The sequence below is a fragment of the Callithrix jacchus genome, chromosome 15 (assembly GCF_049354715.1).
Source record: "Callithrix jacchus isolate 240 chromosome 15, calJac240_pri, whole genome shotgun sequence".
Taxonomy (NCBI): Eukaryota; Metazoa; Chordata; class Mammalia; order Primates; family Cebidae; genus Callithrix; species Callithrix jacchus.
Window position 1 is genome coordinate 13,774,348 of NC_133516.1, and position 26,590 is coordinate 13,800,937.

The window sequence follows — 26,590 nt, forward strand, 5'->3', positions numbered from 1 at the left end:
GTTAGCGGTCAGCCATCTTGGATCGTTCTCGGAATGTACTTTTTAAAGTACAATATGGTCTGTTGAAGCCCTGCATGGGAAGTAGAAGGTCCACTTGTATGGATGTAATATTTTGAAGATTTTGACACCATTGAGGAAGAACATAGAAGGGTAGGTGCTAGGACCACTGTCTGAACTCTCAGTAGGAAGCCATAATGACAGCCAGGGACTCCGGGAAGGAAGCACAGATCAAACCTGGCACCCTGTCTGTGGTGGGAACACCCAGCTTGGTTCACCACCTTCCCGTTCCGTGCGCCTCCCGCACCTCCCCGCCGCCTGCATTCTGTCACTCCCGTTCCGTGCGCCTCCCGCACCTCCCCGCCGCCTGCATTCTGTCAGATGAGCCTGCCTTCATTCTCGTGGAGTGGGTTCAGAGAATCACAGAGATGGTGGACTTCTAACCCTAAGTAACTTAAATTTGGGCTGCTTTTCACCTTCAGAGTTCTTGGAGAGAATATGAAAAGGAAAGAGAAGTAGAGAAATAATAATAGAAATACATGATTGAATTCATATGTAACTTCAATATTGATAAAGTAATCTATTTTTCTTCTTCAATTTTGCCTGTGTCGAAGCTCTATTCTTTGGGTTCTCTCTTGTGGGATAGGTGTCGTTGCTGGTTATGTTAACCTGTTTGGTCCTGTGTTCTTCAAATAGATAAATTTTTTTTGATGATCTGGTCACTACCTGCTTAAAAGATACGTTGTCGTCTGTTCGCCTCCGTAATAAAGTCAGAACCCGTGTGTGCCGTCAGTCTGGACTGTGCTCACTGTGTGACCTGGTCTGTAAGCACTCTCACCTCAGGCCTCCTAGCCGGACTTTGGTGTGTGTGCACCCCAGACATGCTGTACACCTTTACATCTTCACATTTCTGCTCATGCTTTTCCCTGACAGACTCCTCGTCCTCCATCAAGGTCAAATCAGGCATCTTCTCTCTTTTTTTTTTTTTGAGATGGAGTCTTGTTCTGTCACCCAGGCTAGAGTGCAGTGGCATGAGCTCGGCTCACTGCAACTTCCGCCTCTCGGGTTCAAGCGATTCTCCTGCCTCAGCCTCCCAAGTAGCTAGGACTACAGGTGTGCGCCACCATGGCCAGCTAATTTTTTGTATTTTTAGGAGAAACGGGGTTTCACCTAGTTGGTTGGGCTGGTCTTGAACTCCTGACCTTGTGATCTGCCCACCTTGGCCTCCCAAAGTGCTGGGGTTACAAGCATGAGCGACCATGCCCGGTTCTTCTCTTTTCTATAGCTATCCCTAATATCCCCAAATAAACAATTAAACTGTTCTTCATTTGCATTTATGTGGTACGTAATTCATATTTCTAGCCTAACATTTATCCTTGAAGAGGTATTTATCAGCCTCTCTAGCTAAGCTATGAGACCCTGACTGTAGTAACTGTGCCTTTCTTCTTTTTGGATTTCCAGAGCATACTTCTAGTCATACAGAGTAGGTGCTCAGTAATGCTGGGTCAAAGTTTAACAGTTACTTTTTTTGTATGATGATGAGTAGATGGGGAATTTGAGGAGGTGGTTGATTGAAGAATGAGCGGGTAGTTATAGGAGGAGCAGCGCGGGAAAGGTGAGCAAGCGTAGGAAGGCAGCAGAGGTGATACAGCCTCGCAGGCAGGAGGAGTGCTCTGGAGGCAGCCTTCTGGGGAACGTCAGAACCTCCTGCTGCATTACCTAAGGTGGGCATGGAGCAGTTTGAATCCGTGAGAAAGGAATGGCGATTTTATTCATTTTCCTGCTTGTGCTGCTTTGAGGTTCAAGGTGGGTTTAATACATTTTAAGGTGGAATGGTTAGATTCTTCATACCTCTCTTAAAAACAGATCTGACAAATTCCGTACAGTGCTGTGTTCTGCTTTTGTGTGTGTGTTTGCCTTCAAAGCGTCGGGACCCGCCTTTTCACTTTCTTTGGTCTGTTTTTAAATATTTTTCTTTTCTTTTTTAGGAAGAAGAAATTACTTGATTCTTTTTCACTCCATGGATCAGTTATGCGACATTCACTTTTGAAGGGAATTTCTGCCCAGATAGTGTCTGCAGCTGTAAGTATTCTGTTTTTTCCCTCGGCTTTATAACCTGCAGTGGCATAATGAGGAAGGAATGAGCATAAAACAAAACACAGCACTTCTCTTGGCCCGAGGGTTCAGAAAAATACAATCTGGCTTTCATGGCTTTTGTGTGATGATTTTTGACTCATAAGACGTGGCTGCATGTCTTGACGTAGAAATTAGTGCAGCCATGAAAATAAAGTTCTGCTCAGAATCTAGGCTGTGCCTAAATGAAATACGGCGGTAAGCCCCAAATCAATCCTATCTGCATTTTCTTTAAATTTTCAGTTTAGTTGCCATCTTGTGTATTGGTTGAGATTGAGTGCTTGTTTTTTGACTCTTTTCATACGGAGAAATGATCGATCCGAATGTTTTACAACTGAATGATTTTCTTTTTATAATTTACAAAAGTATTTTCATGTACCTTATTTCATTTATTCTTAAAACTTGGAAAGTAGGTAAAGCCATATTCTGTTTTACAGAAGAGAAGAGAGCCTCAGAAAGGTGTTATTAATTTATCTTAGATCATTCTGCTAGGAAGTAGCAAGGCATTTATTCAAAATTGGGGTTTCTGGCTTCAGCCATAGTGCCTCTGTTGTGAAATGGAGGTGGCATTGGTGAACGTGACCAATGTGTGAAATGGCTGGAACAGAACATCTGTGGCCTTTTTTCAGAATTATTAAGAGGACTGGGTTAATGTAAACCATATTTAATGGTCCATAGACAGTAGAACTTTTCTTTTGCCGCTGTTAGACTTTCCTTTTGACCTCACAGCCCAGAGTTTTATGTAGTCTTTCAATTTTGGTTTTCTAAATTCAATGTATACATTCTGTATATAATGATAATGACAGATTTATACTCCAGGAAGTTTGATGTGTTTTTATGTACTTTTTGGGGCATTTAATTGGCATTTTGCCTAGTCAAGTTGGACAAGAGATAAAAGTTTGTATTTTTCAAGAGGGCGAGAGATTGATATAGAATTATAAGATACCACAATTGCACTTCAGTGTTCAGGTTAATCAGAAAAAGCCCTTTGTGCAGATACCAAAAAAAAAAAGTGTTTACTATGACAGTTGGTGTATCCTGACCTAGCTCATGTATCATGAAGTCAATTTAGAGATGCTCAAGCCATGGAGAAAACCTGGGCAATTGTTCTTCCTCTTTTAGCTGGAGAGTAACTCATAGTTGCTAGAATGGGAACCACCTGTTGAGGATTACATTTCCATGACGTTGACTGAATTTAATCCTTATGTAGGTGATGAAATTAATTCCTTTCAAAATCAAGATGAACCAGAACAGTCATTTGACCCACCTGTGCAGTTTTAAAAATATTTTGAATAATGGAGACTGAGCTGAAACTCAGACTCTGAACAATGATTAGATAAATCTGTTATTGAAAAGGGTTTCTCTTTCCCCTTGAAGAGGAGGAGAAATTCTAATAAATCCCAGAGTGTTTGCATTCTGTTTTTATTTCATTGCTATGGCTGAGCTCCTTTGGTATGTTAAAATGAAAACTGCCTTTCCTGTGACAGTCATCATATGGTGCCTTCCTATTTTTGGATTACCAGCTCCATTTAAATTGTATGCTTTCCTGTGATGGTTGGTTTATTAACATGTAAAGCTAGTTATATTTTTGGCTATTTCTCCCTGAATAATTGCTCGATAGTATCTTCAGCCATGTGGTTAGTGATGTTATTAGGGCTGATTTGGGCCCTGATCATCACAGTTTTGGGGTTCATGCATGGAAAACACTTAGGAGAGATGAAATTTTTGGAGTTGTGAAGCTCATTTTTAAATTTGGAATCCTTTCCAAAGTAATATGACATGTGACTATACTTTAAAATAATTCAAAGTAACTTTTTAAGGATCTTTATTACTTTTATGATCAACTTTAAGATACTAGAGATACATTAGTGTAGTGTTTTTTTCAAAATGCGTCCACTGTATAAGAATCTCCTGGGGTGCTGATTAAATTGCAGGTTCCCGGGGCTCATCCCAGACCTACTGAATCCCAGGCATACAGGCATCCCAGGTGATTCTCATGATTTTGGCTCTTGAGACCCACTACACACAGATATTTCAACAGCAGTACTAAAATTCTGTAATCTCTACAGTGCTTCCAAACATCTGTGTTTTTTTAGCTTTTGAAGTCAGGTGACTTCTGATTTCATTATTCAGGTTCTATTTTGAATCTAGAACAGGCCTTCAAGTAACAGGGTTTTGTTACAGTGTTAGAAGAAGAAACAACTGGTTTAAGTTGTTTCAAGTCAAGGTTTCCAAGAACTTACTGACAACAGTAAGTGAGGTCTTACTAGAGTCTATGACTTTCATCTGCTGTCCTGTGTCTCTTTTTCCCTGTCTAGATGCAGGTCCATCATTGATGAAATCTGTTTTACATGCATCTTAATTGCCGAGCGTTATGTTAGGCACATTTGACACTCAGATATATACACAGAAAGCTGGACACATGCTGCCATCCAGAGCATCTTTGTTTTTCTCATGTTTCTCTGTACTGGCGTAAGTTTAAGTTGGTTCTCAGGAAGCTCTACAGAGTTGGTGAAACAGATTCTGCCTTTTGAGAGAGGATAATAATTGGCAACACTGACAAGGACAGACATAGAAAAGAAAATGTGGAAGTGCTGAAAGAAGCCTGTTCTGGGAATTGGAAGCTCTGAGTTTCAGACATAGTTCCACCACATAACTGAGTACCCTTGGTCAAGTCAGTTAAACTCTTGGAAGTGTCTGTTTTTTAAATCTGGAAAATCAGAACAATACTACCCATTCTATACATCTCTCCTGGGTTGAGAATCAAGCAGTGTAATATCTGTATATGCAAGCTCTTTGCTACTGCAATACTGCGTCACTACAAACTCAGGATTATTGGAAGCTACGTAAGCTCAGAATTGATACTCTTACATATTTATTTCATTCTTCACATGGAATTTGATCTCAGGACAGCTCATTGAGGTAAATAGGGCAGCATTTGCTATTTCTTTGAACAGGTGATGAGACAATGTTCAGAAAAGTTAGGTGACTTTTCAAATGCCATATAGTTTCTGATGAGGAGCTGGGACTAGCACTTCTTGATGTTTTATTTTCTTATCTTGAGAACTGACTTAATATACCCTGTTGGGGTTTATTTAGAGGTTGTTGGGTAATTGCGATAGGCAAGCCCTACTTAGTAGTAGAAACATTTTTAGCATGTTTGCTTTCCTCCAGTCTTTATATATCCTGCAGTTGTGTCCCCGTAGCACTTAGGTTTATTCAAGTTACGGAAAACGGAACATCTTTCCTCTTTTTCTTTGGCATTGCCATTATCATCAGTACCCTCCCTGAAGCATCCGATGTACTCAGTAAAATAAAACAATCCTCTTTCATCCCCTTTGTATTTTGTTGCTATATATGTAGCTTTTGTGATTTCTCTTAGTTGGGGGCAAAAATAAAGGTTCTGCCTCATACCTAAATTGATTTGGACCAAAGTATATGTAAAGCAAGAGCCTTATACCATTTTCTGTATTTTTCAAATACTTTCTTTAAAATTTCATTTAGGACAAAGTAGATGCTGGCTTGCCTACAGCAATTGTAAGTATACTTTAACTTTTTAAAGGTAAGCTTTTTATTTGATTGGGTTTTCTTAGATTTATTATTACATTGCTCAAAGTGTTACATAAATTATGATAATAAATTCATAAGTCATTTTACAGCCTGTAATCAGGTTTAACATTTGTCCATGTTGAATGCTTTCTTTTTTCCTAATATTTTGTTACTTTTTAGGCTTCTGTTTGAGAAGCAGATAATGGAGTAATGTTAGCCTTCTCCAGGTTTATTTGTTTGTGGTATCACCCTGCCCAGGTAAATTTGCTGCTTTCCTTCCACCAGGAGTGGAAAGCATCATTTGATAGAATCCCTTCGTGGTAAATAGTGCATTTAACAGCTCTGGATTCCATTACCAGGCTTGCCAACCAGAACTCCGTTGGAGTATTGTAGAGAACTGGTGTGTGTCGAAAGCACGCTGGTACTCTCTCTCGTCTTCCTCCAGTGCCTCTTGTAGCTTTCCCTTTAGTCATTTGGTGAGGAAGTGGGTGAGTTTTGAACATTTTGGATACCTGTTGACTCCTGTGGATAAACTAGAGAAGTGTGTTCTCACCTCTCCCCACACCTTGTAGGAAGCTCTTGGTTGAGCAGCATAAGTGCTTCTTACTTTGTCTGGACCCCTGATTTTTTAGTTGAAAGTTGCTTTAGAGGAAGCTGAGTGGCGTGTTATTGCCTGTAATGTTGAACATATGATATTTTGATAGTGTTACTCTTAGAGTAAATTTAGAGGGATTCTCAGAAATAAAATGTCCTGAGTTTCATTTCCTGTTTTGCCTCCTGGATGAAACTCTTATTTATAATAGTGTGTATGTCATCTGGAGCCTAGAGGAAGGAAGGCCAACAAATTCAACTCTGATTATTTCAAGATTCTTAATGTAATATCTTAAATGTCATCTTCCCTTTTGTTTTCAGGCAGTGTCCAGTCTGATAGCAGTGGGTACATCTCATGGATTGGCTTTAATATTTGGTAAATTTTCTAAGTGCTTTCCTGCTTTTAAATATTAAGTGTCCTTTGGGTTTTATAATGTTCTTTAATCACAGTTTATATAGTGCACTTTATTTTCTTGAACAAAACCAGAAAAACTTGAAAAGTAGCAGTCAATTTTTTTTTTTTCGAGATAGAGCCTTGCTCTGTAGCCAGGCTGGAGTGTGATGGTGCAATCTCGGCTCACTGCAGCCTCTGACTACCTGGTTCCAGCGATTCTCCTGCCATAGCCTCCCAAGTAGCTGGGATTACAGGCATGTGCCACCACACCAGCTGACTTTTTGTATTTTTAGTAGAGACGGGGTTTCACCGTGTTGGCCAGGCTGGTCTCGAACTCCTGACCTGATGATCTGCCTGCCTCGGCCTCCCAAAGTGCTGGGATTACAGGCATGAGCCACTGCACCCAGCCTAGTATTTTTATAGCTAACGGTTATTTGACTCACAGCTTTGTTTTGCTGCTTATTGCAAGTTTATTTTCTTCTTCATGAATTTATAAGCTGTCACAGCTATTGACTCTCTGCAAACCTAGACAAAAAGAATAAAGTTGGAAGGAACCTGGGGTTCTCATCCCATCTGCCTCCAGTTGGTGGTGGCGGGGATTTTTGATTTCTGATTCTGAATCATGTTTTAATAGTGGGTATTCTAAAAGATCTTCAGGAAAACAGCTTCCCCAGGCTTTCTCAGTAATTTCAGGAGCTCTCACTGACAATGAGCTCTTTTTTATTTCCATTGTAAATTGCTCTAAACTGACAATTTTTTTGGCCTGAAATCACATTGCTTTCTTGGTTGAAAAGAGAGCTGGTTTTATTTGTATAGTAGAAGATAGTTGTATTTTCTCATTTTTTTTCTACCTGAGACTAAATAACTGTAGTTTCATTAAACCTTCTTTGCTTTTGAATTTGATGTATGAGTGGAATATTTTGTTCTTTTTTTTTTAATTTAAAAACTTAGATTGTTGAGGCTGGGCGCAGTGGCTCATGTGCTTAATTCCAGCACCTTGAGATGCCAAGACAGGGGGATCACCTGAGGTCAGGAGCACGAGACCAGTCTGGACAACATAGTGAAATCCCATCTCTACTGAAAAAAAAGAAAGTACAAAAAATTAACTGGGTGTGGTGGCAGGCGCCTGTAATCTCAGGTACTTGGGAGGCTGAGGCAGGAGAATTGCTTGAACAGGGAAGGTGGAGGTTGCAGTGAGCTGAGATGGCGCCATGCACTCCAGCCTGGGTGACAGAGCAAGACGCTGTCTCAAATAAAGAAATAAATAAATAATAAAAAATAAAATTTTTTGAGACAGTGTCTCACTCTGTCACCAATAAATAAATAAATAAAAATTAAAAATGAAAAGCAATTCGTTTTTTTGGGAGGGTCATTTTTAGTGTTCTCTTCTGGATATTAAGAAAATGGAAGTCCTGATGACACTGTTTTTAGTAAGGAATCTACGGAATATTTTATAAGGATTACCTGAGAATACTTCATAGCAGAACCACAGTTTGATTTCTGTGGGGCCTCGCATCCTTGTTTACCATATGAATGGAAAACTAGTTATTTTCTGTTGGTTTTGAATGATCTGACTTACTATTATAACTTTTGTATTATGACAAAAGCTTTATTTAAAATGTAATTGTAAAATGTAGTCCTTTCAAAGGTAATTGATTTAAATAATAGAGTTTTATTGTTTGGGGACCAGAGGAGTAGAAACAAAATTATAATTATTTTGAAAGAACTTAGAATTGATTGAAAAAGACTTTTAAAAACCTCTATAGTTGACATATATTCATAGTAGAAAATTCAGAAAACATAGATGAGCGAAAAGTCGAAGATACACCAAGTTCTACCATCCAGGACTAATCCTAACATTTCTGTATGTAACCTTAGTATTTTTTCTGTACCTGTATATGTGTATGTATACATCCTCAAATGGGATCATGTTAATTTTAACCTGCTTTTCATTATCATGAATATATTTTCACCAATTATGTATTTTGTCTGACATCATTTTTAATGTCTACATAGGATCCTTTTAAATGGATTCTTCCTAATTTCGTCTCTTCCTACTATAAGACATTTAAATTGTTTGTAAACATACGGTAGTGTGATGAACGTTTTTGTTACTACATCTCTGTGTACATGATTACTTTTTTAGGACAGGTATTCCTAAAAGTGGAATTGCTTGGATCAGAAGATGAACATGAAGGACTTTTGATATGTATTATCTAATGGCCCTCTAGAAAAGTTTCTGTCATCAGGTGTTCAGAATGGTGGTCTTCCTGTGGGGCATAATTAATATTAGATAAACAGAATTTTGGAAAAGAATCCTCTGGGGTCATTTAGTTCAGTCTCCTTATTTTACATCTGAGGCTATTGAGGACCAGAGAGGTTAAGTGAGATGCACAGAGCCAAGTTCAGCCAAGTTCATGGAGGAATGCTGAATCCTAGATAAGTGTATTTTACTGTTCCAAGCAATGCTGCTATCCTGAGAGAAAAGAAGGCACATTCTAAGATAGGAAGAAAGGAATACAAGAGCTAAGGTGAATGAGAATAGGCTCTAATGCATGTACCTGTCAGCAGATTGCATGTTGATTTTTTGTTCCACTTAGCGGTACTCACTTCTCCTCGTCTCTCTGCTTTAACATTCCTTTCTTGTCAGTGTTACGAGAATGTGTGACTGCTTACAATCAAACCCATGTATAGCCTACTGCAAGCAATTTAAAAACATGAATACAAACAAAAACTAACAGAGGAAAAGAGAACATTGTCGTTTGATACTGTCTTTTTAATTTCCTCGGGCCTGGTTTCGTATTTTTTTGTTTTTTAAAACCCCAGCAGCTTTCTTGTAGATATGAGGAAATAGTAATCTTTCATTACAGCCTCATGGAAAAGAAAGTATGCCAAAGTGAACATTTTGAGAAAGAATCATAATATTCCAGTTGTGCTTTGGGTATTAATAGTGTGGTTAATAAACTTGACTCATTACTGTTTATAGGAATCAGATGTTTGGACAACGTTTTAGCAAATGGATTGCACTATGCTTGAAAGCCTAGGAACCGATGGCAGAGTAATAATACTATAGAGTGTCTAGAGGCCTGGGTTAGATCTCATCTCTGTTAAACGTCTGTGTTGATCATAGGAGAAAGCGTAGCAGGAAGAACTATACTTGTTTAAGTACTAAATGTTCCGCTTTGAAGCAGAGGCCCCGGTTATTAAGATAGAAATCATTGTAAGTTTCTTAAAGACTGATGTTTATTGCCTATTCTTAAGTAATTATGGGCATGTAGCATTTAAAAAACGTATTGGTACTTACCTTTTACAGAGTCTCAAAAGTTCAAATCTTAATAAAGATCCCCAGGTCCTTGGTTTCCCTTTTTTTTTTTGGTTGTTAATGTACTTTAGTAGACTATCTTTTTGAAATTTCTTTTTATTCTCACTTAAACATGGATTTACTTACTTTGCTATAATGAGAGTATTATGCGTTTTTCTTACAATGTAGCTGAACGTAATAAATGCTAGAGACATTACTTCATCATGTTCACTATCATTCCCACAGATAACTGAAGCTTGTCACTGATATTCTTGAATTTTTTTACCTGCCTTTTCTCTGAATTTGTGAACTGATTTCTTGCTTTTCTTTCTCTCTCTTGATCTTTTCTTCATGGATTCAAAAGGAAAAGGTATAGTAAGTAATCCTAGCTTGCATGAATGGCTTCTTTTCTTTTGGCCTTTTTAATGTTGGAAGGGAATGCTACCAGTTACAGTCAGTGCCCTCTTATGAGACACTTATTGCAAAAACTGTAGCTAATTGAAAAATTAGATAAGAGGGAATTGTGGAGATCCATACGTATAAACACACCTTCAATGTTTTAACTGAAAATACATATGTTTTCATTTCTCCTCTGATCTTTTGATGCAATCCCAAACTTTTTTCTTTGAGTTTGTATTTGCCACTTGGAGTCCTGAAGTATCTTTTTTGGCATACACTTTATCAATAATGTCATGTAAAATTTGCAGTTTTAATTTGAATAGAGGGAAAAGCTTAAGCACCTGTGAATCAGTCAATTTGTGTAAAATCCTAGATTTTAGCAAAACTTTCCATCTTTTACTGTTATCTTGTGAACACCTTATTTTGTAACAGTTTTGTAAAGGAACTTATCTTTACCAAGTTCTTTTTAAAAATCATCCAATTAATGTTTGTGGAAACAACAGCTCTTTCTTTTTCACTCTTTTGCATTAGTTTATTTGCTGTTTAAGTTTTAAAGTACAGTAATATTACAGTGGCATGAACAGGCTTAGGAATGAATACAGCTGACTCAGAATAAGTATCAGCATTCTGGAAGATATGCAACTAGCCATGGGGATTCAGTTTGCCCTGGTTTCAGTCGGTAAGCCTTACAGAGGAACGGAGAACTTGAATTCTGTGAGTTGGTTTGATGGAGGTCAGGTAAAATGCTTCTGTAGTTTTTATGATCATCAAAGAAAAAATGTTTCCTGATTAGATCTTTTCTCCCTTGGTCCTAGAGAATATTTTCGTGTGAATAAAGGATAAGAAAAGGCTGGATGTGGTGGTTCATGCCTGTAATCCCAGCACTTTGGGAGGCCAAGGTTGGGGGGGATCACTTAAGGTCAGGAGTTCAAGACCAGTTTGACCAACTTGGTGAAACCCGTTTCTACTCAAAATACAAAAATTAGGCGAGTGTGGTAGTGGGCGCCTGTAATCCCACTACTTGGGAGGTTGAAGCAGGAGAATTGTTTGAACTCAGGAGGTAGAGGCTGCAGTGAGCTGAAACTGCACCATTGCACTCCAGCCTGGGTGGCAGAGTGATACTCTGTCTCAAAAAAAAAAAGGATAAGAAAAGAGTAGTATTAAAGAATAGTGAACATTGGCCAATAATGGTAGAGCTCTACACACACAATTAAATTTGATTCCTCTTAGGATCTAAGTATTTCCTTCTTTTGATAGTCTTTGGGAACTAATGAAAACAAATTGGGGGTAAAGAAATTGAGGGTTGGGCTAATTTTGCAGTATGGAAAGAGTTAACAGAAATTCTTGAAGTATGTTCAAATTTAGATTTTAGGTCTGTTACAGACTTTGTACATTATTTGTGACTTTTCTTTGCTATTCAGCATATTATTCTTAGGTCCAGGATATGCCAAGGAGATCTATTGCAAGCAAAGTGTATTTTGAAAGACATACTAATAAAAGCTACAGATGTAATTCAGGGCAATGTCAAATAGATGTGCTGTTTGTGATATTTGGTCTTCAAGTTATCCAAATTGGTTGCTAAGCTATATTATTGTTGTAAACAATAATTCCTTGCATTTGTGCCATTTAAGAATTTTCTAATTTTTCATACACAAAACTCTATGTCAACTCAGTGAAGTTTATAAGAAAGGTGTTAGTCTCATTTCATATTTCTTGCCAGGGTAACAGTTATTAAGACCCACTGCAATTTTTTTAAAACACAAATTTAACAGTACTAACCAAATATACTTTAATGTGAGTCTGTAGATGAAATTAGATACACTCTTAATAACTTCCTCCAACTGTAGACAAAGGAGACTTCAGAGAGTAGGGGAAGAAGAGAATTTTTCCTTTTAAATTTAATGGCATTGAGAGTAACCTGGAGTGGGTCTCATTTTCACCTTTCTTCTGTTCAGGTCATTTTGTTCTTTACATGTATCCATGAAATGTAAGTGTTTTGAAGAGGCTTTATGTTTATTTTAGTCAAATATCGCTTTCCAGAATTGACCAGAATTATCTGGACTACAGAATATTTAGCTGCTCTAGCAGGAGAAACCTCTTCAATAAGACTGCTTTCTTCTTTCCACAGAAATTCTGCCTTTTCTGACTTAGTCTAAAGTCTGTAACTTCAAGCTTGTTAACATGGTACTATAAGGCTGGAATGTATGAAGATAGCAATGAGAGTTGATAAATATCTTTATGGAGTCAAAGTAGATTACATTTGTGACACTGCCCATCCCTTCTCTCACCACCACTGCTGTCTTTTTTAGACGTGTATATGAATGTAATGTGTAAATTAGTTTGTGATGAGCACTTAATACTATTCAAGGGACACTGAATTGGTTTCTTTGTGCATTATGTTACTTTACTCATTTATTCCTTCAGCAACACCGTGAGATAATGGGCATTTTCTGTATTTTACAGATGAAGATAGGGAGGCTAAGTGAACTGAAGTGTAACATTCCTAAAATTACCAAGACGTGCTGCAGTTTTAAGGCTTGTAACTATCTGTGGGGTAGGGGTGGAATTAAAGTCGAAGTATCTGGTTTCATAGTCATGATGCCTTCTGAAGGGACCCTATATAAACAACAATACATTGTGAAAATCAAGAAAAAAGTTGAGAATGTTTCCATGAACAGATTTATGAGGTATATAGATGTAATACCTATTTCAGGAATGGCTGAGGTTGATAATTTGCTTCCCTGTCTTAGCTAGTTGGTGGTGTGTGGGGACAGCGGTCAGGAAAGCACAGTCGTGTCTGATTTTGAATCTGGAAGCGGGTTATGCCCTTTTCCTTTCCTCGTTTCATCGGTTGCCCCTCTTTGTGCTTCCTCTTCAAGGTACCCTTGTTCTCTCTCTTATCATACTTCTCAGTTCCGCTCCTACTTCCTGTGCCTGAAATAGTCTAAAGTATGAGCTTTGTTAAAATAGAAAGTGGTAGTGAGAGTCTTTAAGTATCGGTGAATCGGACTCTGTGAAGTTTGGTTGTCAAAGCAGAGACTACAAAGGATCCCAGCAGTATGCTGCTTAGACATGGCTCTGCCTGGAAGGCAAGCAGTCCGAACTCCAGGCTGTGAGATTCATGCCAGCCTCTGTCTTTGTCCTCTTACTTTCTGTCCATCTGTTACCTATCCGTGTGACCCAGGGTAGAGGTACATAAGGAGTACTACTGCCCAACCATCATATCATGACAGTTTGCAAAGTAAGGTGTGTGGATGAGAATCCGCTGATTACTCGGGGTGGCCCTGATGAAATAAGGATTGTGGAAAGCATTATTTTAAGTAGGTAGTTTTGGAAGAGCAAAATAAAATGTGATGTCATATTTAGTCAGGAAAATTATAGAATAAAGGAAAATTTTATAATTTCGATTAAATTGAAAAAATTGAGGGTGGGGACAACAGGATGTATTGAAAAATATCTGTTGTAAAATTCTAGAAGTGAAGAAAGACAGTGACTTTAAAATACATCAGACCTTGTATATTTATGAGTTTTATTTCTTTTCAATCTTTGCCTTGGAAGACTAAAATCCAAAATGATTGAAAAAAATCGAGTATTTTCTATAGTTACACTTACTGTTTCAGAACTCTTTTTTGGGAAGGAGGGAATTACTATTTGAGCCAGTTTATGAGTGTGGAAAAATACTCCTACAGTATTCACTCCGAATGGGCAAAAGAACTGACCTAATACTGTTCCCTAGACCTGAGAATAAATGACTGATAACTAGATTTACTCTTACAGAAGGAGGATTGGCAAATGCGAAAGCTATTCAGATGATTGTCAGATGCCTTCTAAGCGCAAGGCATCAAGCAAGGTACTTTGGGAGTGTTAGTTCACTCGTGATCTTCGCCCTCAGAGAGGCCATAGTCAAACAGGGAAAGTGACACATACCCCAAAATTCCCATGTAGGTAATTAAGGGAGGCACAAACAATGCCAGGGAAGTTGGGAAGACTTCAGGTTGTGGAAATATGATTTTTTCTGCTTTATTCTAAACAGTTAAGTTTTGTAGGCATGCCTTCTTTTAAATATTTAATTTCATTGTTTTCAAGTGGATATAATAATGAACTCTAGACAAAATAAGTATTGCCTAGGAGAAACCCTAGAGAAATTTCTTTTAATTATTAGATAACAGAATTTAATAAATATTTGAGTGCCTCCTGGAAAAATCAGAGGTGATTAAGTCAAGATTCTTGCCCTTAACAAACTTAATCTAATAGATATTTGAATTGTTTGCTTTTAGCATATCAATTTTTTTTTTTTTTTTGAGATAAGAGTCTTGTTCTGTCACCCAGGCTGGAATGCAGTGACACAATCTCATTTCATTGCAACCTTCGCCTCCTGGGTTCAAGCAGTTCTCCTGCCTCAGCCTCCCAAGTAGCTGGGATTACAGGCACCCACTACCACACTCAGCTGATTTTTTTATATTTTTAGTGGAGACACAGTTTCACCATGTTGGCCAGGCTGGTCTCGAAAACTGACCTCAAGTGACCCTTTCACCTCGGCCTCTCAAAGTGCAGGGATTACAGTCTTGAGCCACATGCCCAGTCACTTTTAGCATAATTTTGATGTTTGAAATGATTTTTTGAAGTTGTTTGTTTACTCTGTAATTTGCACTGTTAATTTGCTTAGTAAATTTTCTTTATGGATAAGATACATGTAAATTTCAGCCAAATTCCAAATTAATGTTTTTGAGTTTTGAAGTTTTATAGTAATTTTTCCTTTTTTTTAAATGGACGATAGGTTTCAATGCTGCCCAGGCTGGCCCCAAATGCGTAGCTTCGCCTCCTGAAGTGCCAGGATGACTGGCCTGAGCCATTGCGGCTCCCAAAGTTTTATAGTTATTTTAAAAGACAATAGTATTCCCTATAACTGTGCATCTTGAAAATAGCCAGAAATACAATTCTAGGATGAGACACAGATTTCATGTGGATTTTTTGGCTTATAATTAGCATTTTATGTTATGTTTCCTTGTAGATCTTTTTTTCTTTCTTTCTTTCTTTTTTTTTTTTTGAGGCTGAGTCTCACTCTGTTTCCCAAGCTGGAGTGCAGTAGCGTGAACTCAGCTCACTGCAACCTCCCCCTCCTTCGTTCAGGTGATTCTCATGCCTCAGCCTCTCGAGTAGCTAGGACTACAGGCATGAGCCACCACTCCTGGCTAGTTTTTATATTTTTAGTAGAGACGGGGTTTCACCATATTGGCCAGGCTGGTCTCAAATTCCTGACCTCAGGTGATCCACCCATCTTAGCCTTCCAAAGTGCTGGGATTACAGGTGTGAGCCACCATGCCGGGTCTTTTTTTCTGTATTTTCAAGTGTCTGATTCAATGTCCAGCATCTGCTAATTGCTTAATAAGTATATTTAAAAATGAATGTGACTTCATTGTCTGCTGCTTTTGATTCTTGTCACCTCCCAAGTCTGAAAGCATGCGTGTACTAGTGTGTTCATTCTCTCCCATTTCTTTCACTTGACTTTGAAAACTGCTTTCTTCAGATCAGAATCAAGCTTTGCGACTCTGTCTGGGTAGCACTAGTGTTGGAGGTCAGTATGGCGCCATCTCTGCCCTCAGTATCAACAATGATTGCTCAAGACTTCTCTGTGGCTTTGCTAAAGGACAGGTAAGATAGGAACTTTCTTTAATTCATAAGACAAAGTTAAAATAAGATCAATTAAAAAAACTAATGTCTTTAGATCAATATTTCAAAGACCAAAATAAGTGTTATGAAGTAATGTGTTTGTAGAGCTGTCCAGAGATTGCTGAGTCTGATTTTTGTCTTGTTCAAAATTTTACGTGATTGTTGTCGACTGACCCAGAGTCTGTAATTTTTTACTCCTAGTTCATGTGTCTACTTGAGTAAATAATTTTGGTAAACCCACCAGGGGTGTTATATAAAATGTACTTCCGTACAGTCTGGAAATAACTGAGGCTGCTTTTTAGAAAGATATGTGTTCCTGGATAACTGTTCTTGCTTTCTACTTCTGAAACTGGCAGTAGGGTATGGTTTTTTCGTCTTCTGATTTACACATCACTAGCCGGTTTGGCAGTAAGCCCTTCTTACACTTTTTACCAGTACTAAACAGATTGGCCTATTAGAGAAATATCTTTTATCTCTCAATATGAGAACAACATTTAAAATCTAAAGAGAAAAGTGCACTGGGTAGGATGAGGAGTAAATGAAGATCGAGTAAAGCTCCACGCTTTAATGGATCTGCAGCCTTTAGGTATGTTTTAACTTTACAGTTCTTTGCCTGCAGTGTTTGTTGCCCAGGAATAGGTTATTTCAGCCAGAAGGCAGGATACTTAAGTCTAAAAAAGAGCAATAAATTTGTTTTTAAAGCACTTAGTTGTCTTATAGGTCACCATGTGGGATTTGGCCAGTGGAAAACTTCTAAGATCAATAACAGATGCTCATCCTCCAGGAACAGCAATATTGCATATCAAGGTAATAGCTTTGTTTTCTTTTTCTAATAATTTTGATTATTATGCCTTTGTGTTTCTTTTAGAGTAAATTTTCTATATTGATAATCAGAGTCCAAAAAATGTATTTAACATGAAGCTGACCATTACCTCATAAATAGAATCCTTAACATAGAGCTGTCTTGTATTTGACTAGTCCAGCGTGATGTTTTTCCAGGTTAAAACCAGAGATGGGCTAGTATGGAAATACTCAGCTTCAGGTTGTATTGAAGTCTAATCGATGTAATGGCAAAAAGGGCAAATTGATGTGATCCTAGACTGGAGTTGGCAGTAAAGACGGGCAGCGCCCTGCTGAAGCCCATACGGAGCTCTTTAAAGGTCTTTTTACCTTTGTTTAGTTCACAGAGTTTCATTGCTGAGGTGGTGTGCTCTGTCACTCTTTTCTGGGAGTTGCCTGACGTTCAAGACACAGATCATGAAAGAAGCAAGGCTTGGATTATGTTTAGAAATGAATCTATTGGTTTATTTTCTTGCAGGCCTCTAAAGGGAAAGCCTTAAGATCCTAGTCTTGGCTTTCTCCTTACAGGCCTGAAAAAATAAACTGACTTAGGTAACAGATTTCATTTATAAATACAGTGTGAACGGTTGATTCTTCCATGCTGTCAAGCTCATGTTCAGAAGCATAAAAGGTAAAGGATTATAACTAGAGAAGTCTAAAATCAGATCTTCTAGATTTTAATCACGTACACATTTTGTTGCTTAGCTCTGCAGAGCTCTCTCATCCATAAGTATGCCTTTTAAGGTCTGCAGGCATCTGGCGTTTGTATGTCTGTTTCTAGGTTAGTTACAAAAACGTCTTCTGTGACAAAGCAGTGTGGAAGCATTTAGTAACAATGAAAACAATCCAGACAAGTCAGAGTGCAGAGAATTCCTCCTCTTGCAGACATCATGGTAATATATCTTGACCGCTTTTCATATGGCTTGTGCCAACTTCTAATGTTATAGTTGTTTGTAATAGGTCTTATCTCTCTTAGATGAACATCTTTGAAATCAGAATCTGTTTGTCATTTATTTTTGTGTTTTACCCATAGTAGCTGCTCAATAAATATTTGATTGAATGAAAAACTAGATGGTGGTGTTTATAAAAGGACAGTCCTTTTGCAGAAAAAATAATATTGGGAGAAAGAGCAAGAAATAGAAGAGAAACAGGCAGAGAGAAAAGAGAAGAGTTCAGTTGAGATAAATGGCATGTAGTAGGAGCCATTGTGTGGCTTGGTGATAGTGCGTGCAGAAAATGACACTGGAGTAAGATACATAGGATTGACTGTTTCTGAAGTCTTCTGCTGGCGTCAGCCACTTGCAATTTAATGCTCCTGCACATTGTTGTCCAAACCTAGCGCTGTATTTCATCAGTAACAATTTGGAATTTCAGCCTTTATAGGTATTTGTGTGTGTGTGTGTGTGTGTGCACGCGTGTGCGTGCGTGTGTGTGTATTTATATGAATGCACTACTGTACCAATTTTTATGTATGTTAAAAAGCACGTATCCAAGAAATAGAAAATTAAACAGAAATACAAGTTCTGTTATTTTTCCTGCACTCCAGTGGACCATTTTATGCACACCTCTAGGGTATATGTTTCCCACTCTGGCAGCTGCTTATCTAGGCTGTAAGAGCAAAGTTGTGGGGCTTCTTAACTATGCCTGCGTTCGGATCAAGGAAGAATAATTTTACAGTGGCCGCCGGGACCTCAGCCATCCCTGACTGAGAACCTGAGGCATGCCATTTTGGATGGCTCACTCACCTTTGAGTTGAGGAGGATAGTCACTGAAAATGGTACAAGTTCAGTTTATTCTAGTTTGTGTCCTGCAGCATCGACCATACTTTAGGTCACCTTAGGACTGTCTGTCGTGGTGAACATTATTTATTAATTATTCTGAGTTTTCTAAGGTAGGTAGTGATAAGTGAAGTATATGCTATGGAAGAAGATCAAGGAGGTAGCACGTTTTCGGAAGAGTTATACGGAAAGTGAAAATGTTTTAGATATAGGGGACTTACTTTTCAGTTATTCAGAAGACATACTCAGATAAGTGTATTTTTCAAAGACACCAAATACCTTTTAAGTCTTTATTCTTGAAAACTGGGCAGATGTAAATGCATCCAAAGATCTCATTTACTTAATAATAGCAAGTTACAAAAAGTTAATTTAAGAACCCAAGTAGAGAACTTTAGGGTTTTTATCAATCTTAGTTTGTATTTTTCTTTTATCGTGATGAATGATGGTTTTGCTTTTTGAAAGCCTCTGTTTTTTTTTAAAGATATTGGACCATTCTTACTCTAAAGGTAAGTTTGTATGTTTACAGTGATGAGCACCGAATCTAGTTTAGGTTATTTCAAAAGCTATTAAATGTGTACAGTGTAGTTTCTCAAAGTTGTATAATTTTTTCCTTCTTAATACTTGACTGTTTACAAATCTACAGGCAAATAAATTCCTTCTCTGTTTAGTTTACAGATGATCCAACTCTCGCAATTTGCAATGACAGCGGAGGCTCTGTTTTTGAATTGACATTTAAGTAAGAGACTAATGGACATTTGTTGACCAATGACAAGACTAGCTCTGGTTTTAATGATTTGAAATTGAACATGAAGAGGTCTAGAAAGCCCACGTAACTGAGAGTAGATTATGACTGTGTATTACAATTACCCGGGAAGGCTTGTATTAATAGAACAGAGTTCCGGGGCTGGTCCTCCAAAGTTTTATCTCAGTAGGGTTTAGTTGGGATTCTAGACTCTTACTCCCCAGGAGATTCTTACGTGCTATCAAGCTTGGGACCACTGTTCTGCAGTAGCTCACTAATTTTGGTTTAGGCTTAAGGCCCAGTTGATTATAATCATAGTTGGCAGGTGTAAACAGGTTTTTATTGTCTTAGAATTGCCATGTTTACTCTTTAAGAGCAAAGACTGTCTAGATACATCAAAGAACATTTAGGAAGCAGAGGTTTTGAAAAGTAGAACATAATATTTATGGTGTATTATGCTTCCATAAGTTCGTCAAGGTTGACTCTCTTTGCTTCTTGTGTTTCTCAGCAATGCTAAGCACAAAGTAATTGCTGAAAAAAACATACTTCGTATTCGGTTAATGTTTATCGAGCATCTCCTATGTGTAGGTATTTAGACCCCAGAGTTACAGCTGTGAACCAAGCAAAGTTTCTGCTCTAGTAGAAGTTACATTCTAATTGTGGTAACAGTAAGGAAACAGTAAACCAGCACGTAAATGAAACCACTTCAGTTGGGTGTAAGTGCGGTGAAGAAAACAAGACAGGGTATTGTGCTAGATTGCACCTGAGGATGATTCTGGACTGGCTTTCTCAAGAGGGGCAACATCTGGAAAAATGCCCGAATAGTGGCCAGTCAGCAGATGGCGCAGATCCGAGGAAAATATTCCAGGCAGAGAACATTCAGACACAGTGGCTTTGAGATGGCCACATACTTGGCCTGCTGGAGCAATGGAAGAAAGCAGGCATGGCTGGAGGTGTGACTTTGTCAGGGACACAATAGTGGGAGAGCAGTGAAGGGAGGAGCCAGATCATATCCTTTTAAGGCATAGGAAAGAGTTTGGCCTTTATTTTATGTTCAGGAGCAAGCCGGTGGAAAGTTTTTGGCAGAAGCGTAGATAGATCTGACCTTTGGAATAAAGAGATCATGCTGCTGTCCTGTGGAGCTTGGATTGTTGGGGTTGAGAAAGGGAGTAGGAGGCTATTCCAGGAGTCCCAGCCAGAGGCAGCAGTGCCTGCATCACTGCTGGGTTGATTCTGAATTTTCCAATTACGTTTTCAGGAGAGTGATGGGAGTGAGAACATGTGAATCTAGGTGTCTCTTCAGTGGTTCTAAGGGTGAAGTCTGCTGTATTGAGCCTCTGCATTCTAAGCCTGAGTTGAAAGATCATCCCATCACACAGTTTTCATTATTGGCCATGGCATCCTTAACAAAAGTAAGTGTATTTAGAAGTTAAACCTCAGAACTTTTAGAAGCTTTGAATACCATATATGTGAAAATTACAAGGTCAGTATTGAAAACGTATTTTTCTCTTAAAGATACTGGTCATTGGATTGAAACCATCCTTGAAAGTGTGGATGACTTTTCCCTATGGCCGGGTGAGTAAGTCTCTCTATCTGATTGGCAAAAGGAAGGACCATGTCAGGAGGTTGAGAGAAATGACTTGCAAGGGGTGAATTCTGTGAGATTGTCAGAAAACTAGACAGGATGAAAGTCAGTGCTCCAGAAAATGTTGGCTGGACTTGCCTTAAGATGACCAGAGAATCTTAAGCTGCTGACCAGCACAGTGTCGTAGGGATCGTGAATCTTGTACTTTTCTACCTTTATTGCTTTAAGCTTTTCACTCTTAGATGGCATACAGTTGGCTTTTGTTCTTGACAGTTTCAACTTGACAGTCTCTGTATATTGCTGTCCTGGCACTCTGTGGTCACACCTGACTTCATGCATGGATTTTCCTAGACTCATTCAGTGCCCTTCTGAGTGCAGTAAAATTCCCTTATCGGATTTAAAGCTGAAGGATAAGTTGATTTATTGAGTCCAAGCCCTGATTTTCAGTGTTTGAAAGATACTTGCTTTTACATGGCTGCTGTGCTGAGACAGGCTTAAACTCACTGTCTTCAGCTTTGGTGCTCAACCATTGATAGAGTAGATCCACTGTAATATGCGTTGTAGATTGCTGCTACGCGTGCTTTACCTGGAGGTATTTTACTTCTGGGGATGATACTTCCTAGCATGTGTTATTCACATCCCAGTTTCCCCTTTCCTTTCTTCTTGGTTGTTTTCAGAGTTGTGATCTTCCAATGTATGTATGAGGAGAGATATTGACAGGATGGGATGGAGAATGGTGGTACAGAATGCTGGCTTGTGCAGAAAGCATCCCCTGTAGTGAAGGAGCTCACTTTTGTTTTCTTGTTGGTACCCTGTGCATCTCTGGCCCCTAGGGGAAGCAGGTCTATCCTTTCAGATGGCAAAACTGGCTTAGATTGCCGTTAACATTCCTTAGATTAGCTTCATTGGTGCATTGAGATTTTTTTTTCATGGTGGTATGTGTTTGCTTCTTTTTGTATGGGTTTTTTTGGTATTTTTTCAACATTTTATTATAAACATTTTCAAATAAAGTTGAAAGCATTTTGCATTGAATACTTGTCTATCTACCATCTAAATTCTGTAATTAACATTTACTGCCCTTTATTACATATCTGTCCTTCCACCCATCCCTCTGTCCACCTATCAAATTATATTTTTTATGTATTTCAAAAGAAATTGCAGAAATCAGTATTCTTTCTCCTAAATATTTAGAATGCATATTATTAGTTAGAGTTGAATCCTTATTTAGGTTTTTTCTTTGGTGTAGAATATACATACAAAGAAATGCACAGATCTTGAGTGCACATTTCCTGAGCTTTGACAAATACTTAACACTTTTGTAGCCCAAATTCCTATCAAGATGTAGAATATTACCATCAGTCTAGAAAGTTCCCCCATGACACTTCCCAGTTAGTTGTTGCTGTAACTGAGAAATTGGGGAAAGTTTTGATCAAGGAACATTAGTGAGATGCTGTTTTGAACCATGGTTTTCTCCTTGTCCCCTTGTTTATTAACTGCGATGATTTTTTTTTTTCTTCTCCCTACTTAGATGGACCCTTCCAGTGTGCCATTGCTGGCCTGGCACTTTGTAGCAGTACATAATTATGTGAATCCAATGCTCGCCTTCTGCAGAGGAGATGTTGTTCATTTTCTGTTGGTAAGTCCTAATATGATGCTAGGTCCATTATAAAGCCCCTTATAATTCTTTTTATTCATCAGTAATTTAATAATGTGTCAAAGAAATTTGTCTTTCATAAGTCTTTGGAGAGAGAGTGACCGATTTCATTTTTATCTAAGGCTTTATTGATTAGCATGGGAAAAAGGTGATCACGCTCGGCTCCATAACCTCTCATGGTTTATTTCCCAGCTCCATTTCTTTGACAAATAATTACTGGTGTATGTAAATATATAAAGATATGAACTTGCATATGTATGTATAATGACGTGTGTGTAATTAGAGAGCAAGTATCACTGAGCACCCACTGTGTTCTCTCCACTGTGATGGGCACAAGCAGCAGTGGAAAGAAGAAAGTATACAACATAATTTCATCTTTCACGCAGCTTATAATCTTGTTTGAAAAGCAAAATCAGTATGTTCATGATTACTACAGAAAACAGTTTAAGGATTGAACTATGTGAAGCAAATCGAGTTGATGTAAATTAGGAGTACAGAGTAATTGGTATGGACTAGAGAGGCTATTGGTGGCTTTATGAGGGATATACTGCAACTACTGCAGGAAGGGTGGGTATGCATATGGGGGAAATGAGAAATCTGCCATAGCTTCCTAGCTGGTCTTTGGCCTCAGTGCCTTTTACATATACTGTTGCATCTGCCAGGAAAGTTCAGTGCTATCTTCCATTGTCTCTTAGCTCGTGATGAACATGGCCTTCCCTGACCTTCTGAACTAGGTTAGTTACATATGTCTTTTGATAACATTCAGCACTTACAAAAAAGAGAGACGAGGTCTTGCAGATCTCGAACTGAGACCCAGGCTGACTCTCAAACTCCTGGCCTCAAGCAATCCTCCCGCCTCGGCCTCCAAATGTTGGTGTGAGCAACTGTGCTTGGCCACATTCAGCACTTATTAAATTACTTATGTTTTTCTTCCTCACTAGACAGGAAGCTCCTTACCTCCAGAGACCAACTTTACTGTTACATTTCCAGCCAGTAGGACAGTGCTTTTATATTGTAAATGTTTAATAAATGTTTATAGAATTAATGACAGGGAGAAACCTGTGGTGGAAAATGTAATTGAATATATGGGGAGGATTGATAGTAGGGGTTGGCGAACTGTGGCCTATGGGCCAAATCTGGCCTGTCTTCTGTTTTTGTAAATAAAGTTTTATTAGAACATCCCGTGATGCAGCATTTGAGAGTACCACCTTCACTTTCAACTCAACAGATTGAAATATTCCTTAATCATTTTCTCCCCAATCAGTCTCTCTTCAAATATTTCTTGATTCTAAAATGCAAAGTCAGAAATGGGAAGTTTCATTCATGTCCTTCGGTCTCTAGATCCACTATGATGAGAAGGCTTGATTTTCCTTGAGAGTATCATCCCTTAACTCTCACTTCAACCAGCCGTCCTCGTCTAAACACCTTACGCCTGCTTTATTATAAGAGAAAAACCTTTAATTTTTCTCCTGCCTTCTGCATGTGTTCTTTTTTCTACTTCTAGACTGAGCTTCTTAAAATGTCACTTTAATCACATCTTTATGACTTTGATTAATTAGGAACCTGTGATGACTCCATTACCAGTCTAGGCCAGTCATTATTAATCTAGATTGGGGTTACCAAGCTTTTTGTGTACAGGGCCACACAGTAAATATTTTAGGGTCTGTGGACCATATGCTCTCAGGAAACAGAGAGAGAGTAGGTGACTGCCCTTAGTCACATGGATATAATAGTGGAACTTAGAATTAAATAGATTTCTCTACATCCATGTTCGTTTTACTGGAGGATCCTTTCCTAAGGGAGAAGTGATTTAGTGAAGCGAAGGTGGGTCCACGTGAAGGCCCCACATTAAATGGTCTCAGATTTTTGTTAAGATATCGGGTGAGGTCAACACTGTAAGTGATGAGACCAGAAGGCAAGAAGGACTGTGACTTAAAGGGAAAGAAATATTACACTACTGTGGGGAGTGCAGGAAAGCCCAGGTTGAAGTGGGTGTCAGGAATTTCAGGTGGCCAGGTGTATCTTGTGCTTTATATTTTTTCTTCAGTGTTCTGTTACCTCGGAGCAGAGGGGGAGGAAGCTAATGATTAGGGTGACTAAGGGTAGAGAGTGTACAGGTGCATACATATTAGGGGAAATTTGACACTCACGGTCCTTTTGGGAAATTTTGGGCTGTTAGAGTTACACAAAGGAACTTCAGAAAGTTTGTGGAAAAATGGATTTAAAAAATAAAAATAAATTTTATTTCTTAACATAAGCTTCATCTTGTTCAAGATACTTTTAAAAATGATACCAGCCGTATAGTCCATCCCTAAAGAACTGAAGGTCTTGGGAATTGAACTGTCAATGCCGCCTTTTTACATTATTAACTAAAGAAAAATGAGTTTTCTTTACAGACTTTTTCTAGATCAGGAAACAAAAGTCACAGGGAGCCAAATCAGTACTGTACGGTGGATGCCTAAGGATTTCCCATCAAAATGCTCTCAAAATTGGCCTTGTTTGATGAGAGCAATGAGCAGGAACGTTGCAGTGGTGGAGGACCCTTTGGTGAAGCTTTCCTGGGCGTTTGTCTGCCGAAGCTTTGGCTTTCTCAAAACACGCTCACAATAAGCAGATGTTATTGTTCTTTGGCCCTCCAGAAAGGTAAAAAGCAAAATACCTTGAACATCCCAAAAAACTGAGGCAGTTGGAACACGAGGTCAGGAGTTCAAGACCAGCCTGACCAAGATGGTGAAACCCCATCTCTGCTAAAAATACAAAAATTAGCCAGGCGTGGTGGCAGGTGCCTGTAATCCCAGCTACTCAGGAGGCCGCTGCAGAGAATTGCTTGAACCCAGGAGGTGGAGGTTGCAGTAAGCTGAAATCACATCACTGCATTCCTATCTGGGCAACAGAGCAAGACTGTCTCAAAAAAAAAAAAACAAAAAAAAAACCTGTTGCCGTGACCTTTGCTCTGGCCTGGTCCACTTCTGCCTCTTCATAGCCATTGCTTTGCTTGTGCCTTCTCTTCAGGAGCACACTGGTAAAGTCATGTTTTATCTCCTGTTACAGTTCTTCAAAGAAATGCTTCAGGGTCTTGATTCCACATGTTTAAGATTCCCATTGAAAGCTTTGCTCTTGTCTGCAGCTGATATGGGCACAACCGTTTTGGCACCCGTCAAGTAGAAAGTTTGCTCAACTTCAATTTGTCAGAATAGTGTAAGCTGAACTGGTTGAGATGTTTGTGGGGTTGGCTCTTGTTTCTGCTGTTAATCATTGATCTCTTTCAATTAGGGTATGAACAAGATGAATATTTTTTCTCGCTAATTAATAAGTATGGTCTGTAGCTGCAGGCTTCACCTGTAACATCATCGCATTCCTTCTTAAACCAAGTTACCCATTATTTCTCTGGGGGCATTGTTCCCATAAACTTTTATTAAGCATCAGTGATTTTACCATTCTTCCACCAAAGCTTCACCATAAATTCGGTGTTTGTCCTTGATTCAGTTTTAGCAGAATTTATAAATTCTTTAGCAGGATTTCTGCCAAGAATTTATAAATTCTGCTAAAATTAGTTGCTCTTTGGGGCTCTTTTCAAATTGATGTCTTGTCCTGCTTAATGCCTCAAGCTAGATCCTTTTCAGACCTGTTAAAACAAGTTAAGGTGAGTTTATTTTGGTGCAAAAAGTTTTTGAGATCTGTGCGTAGTTTTCTTCATGGTATGCATTTTCCATGAACTTTTTGAAGTCCTCTTAGAATAGTATTATAGTTCAGGAAAGTCTGGTTTATATCACTGCAGCATCTTTTCTTCTTTTGTGAACTTTTGACTTCTCACACCATGTCACCGTTGCCTTTTGTACTTTAATTATAGTCATTGATGTGATAAAGTTAGGTTGTTCTGAATTATTATTTCAAAGCATTTTTCCATACTGACAACTAGACCACTCCCAGATATGCCCTGCATTTTGGTGTAAATAA

The 26,590-nt window shown here is 38.5% G+C and overlaps 1 protein-coding gene across 7 annotated transcripts in view; it reads left to right on the forward strand.

The window, feature by feature from the left end:
- Nucleotides 1–26,590, forward strand: part of VPS8 (VPS8 subunit of CORVET complex) — a 258,139-nt gene that overhangs the window by 22,822 nt on the left and 208,727 nt on the right. For all 7 annotated transcript variants that reach the window (XM_035275299.3, XM_054246193.2, XM_078350390.1 and 4 more), the window contains 9 exons: nucleotides 1,986–2,079; nucleotides 5,635–5,667; nucleotides 6,592–6,646; nucleotides 15,892–16,016; nucleotides 16,755–16,841; nucleotides 19,321–19,388; nucleotides 20,653–20,806; nucleotides 20,910–20,969; nucleotides 22,508–22,615. Coding sequence is in view for 5 of the 7 variants with exons in the window: in XM_054246193.2 (XP_054102168.2) it covers nucleotides 1,986–2,079; nucleotides 5,635–5,667; nucleotides 6,592–6,646; nucleotides 15,892–16,016; nucleotides 16,755–16,841; nucleotides 19,321–19,388; nucleotides 20,653–20,806; nucleotides 20,910–20,969; nucleotides 22,508–22,615 (784 nt within the window). In the remaining 2 variants the exon portion in view is untranslated. The remainder of the gene's footprint in view (nucleotides 1–1,985; nucleotides 2,080–5,634; nucleotides 5,668–6,591; nucleotides 6,647–15,891; nucleotides 16,017–16,754; nucleotides 16,842–19,320; nucleotides 19,389–20,652; nucleotides 20,807–20,909; nucleotides 20,970–22,507; nucleotides 22,616–26,590) is intronic.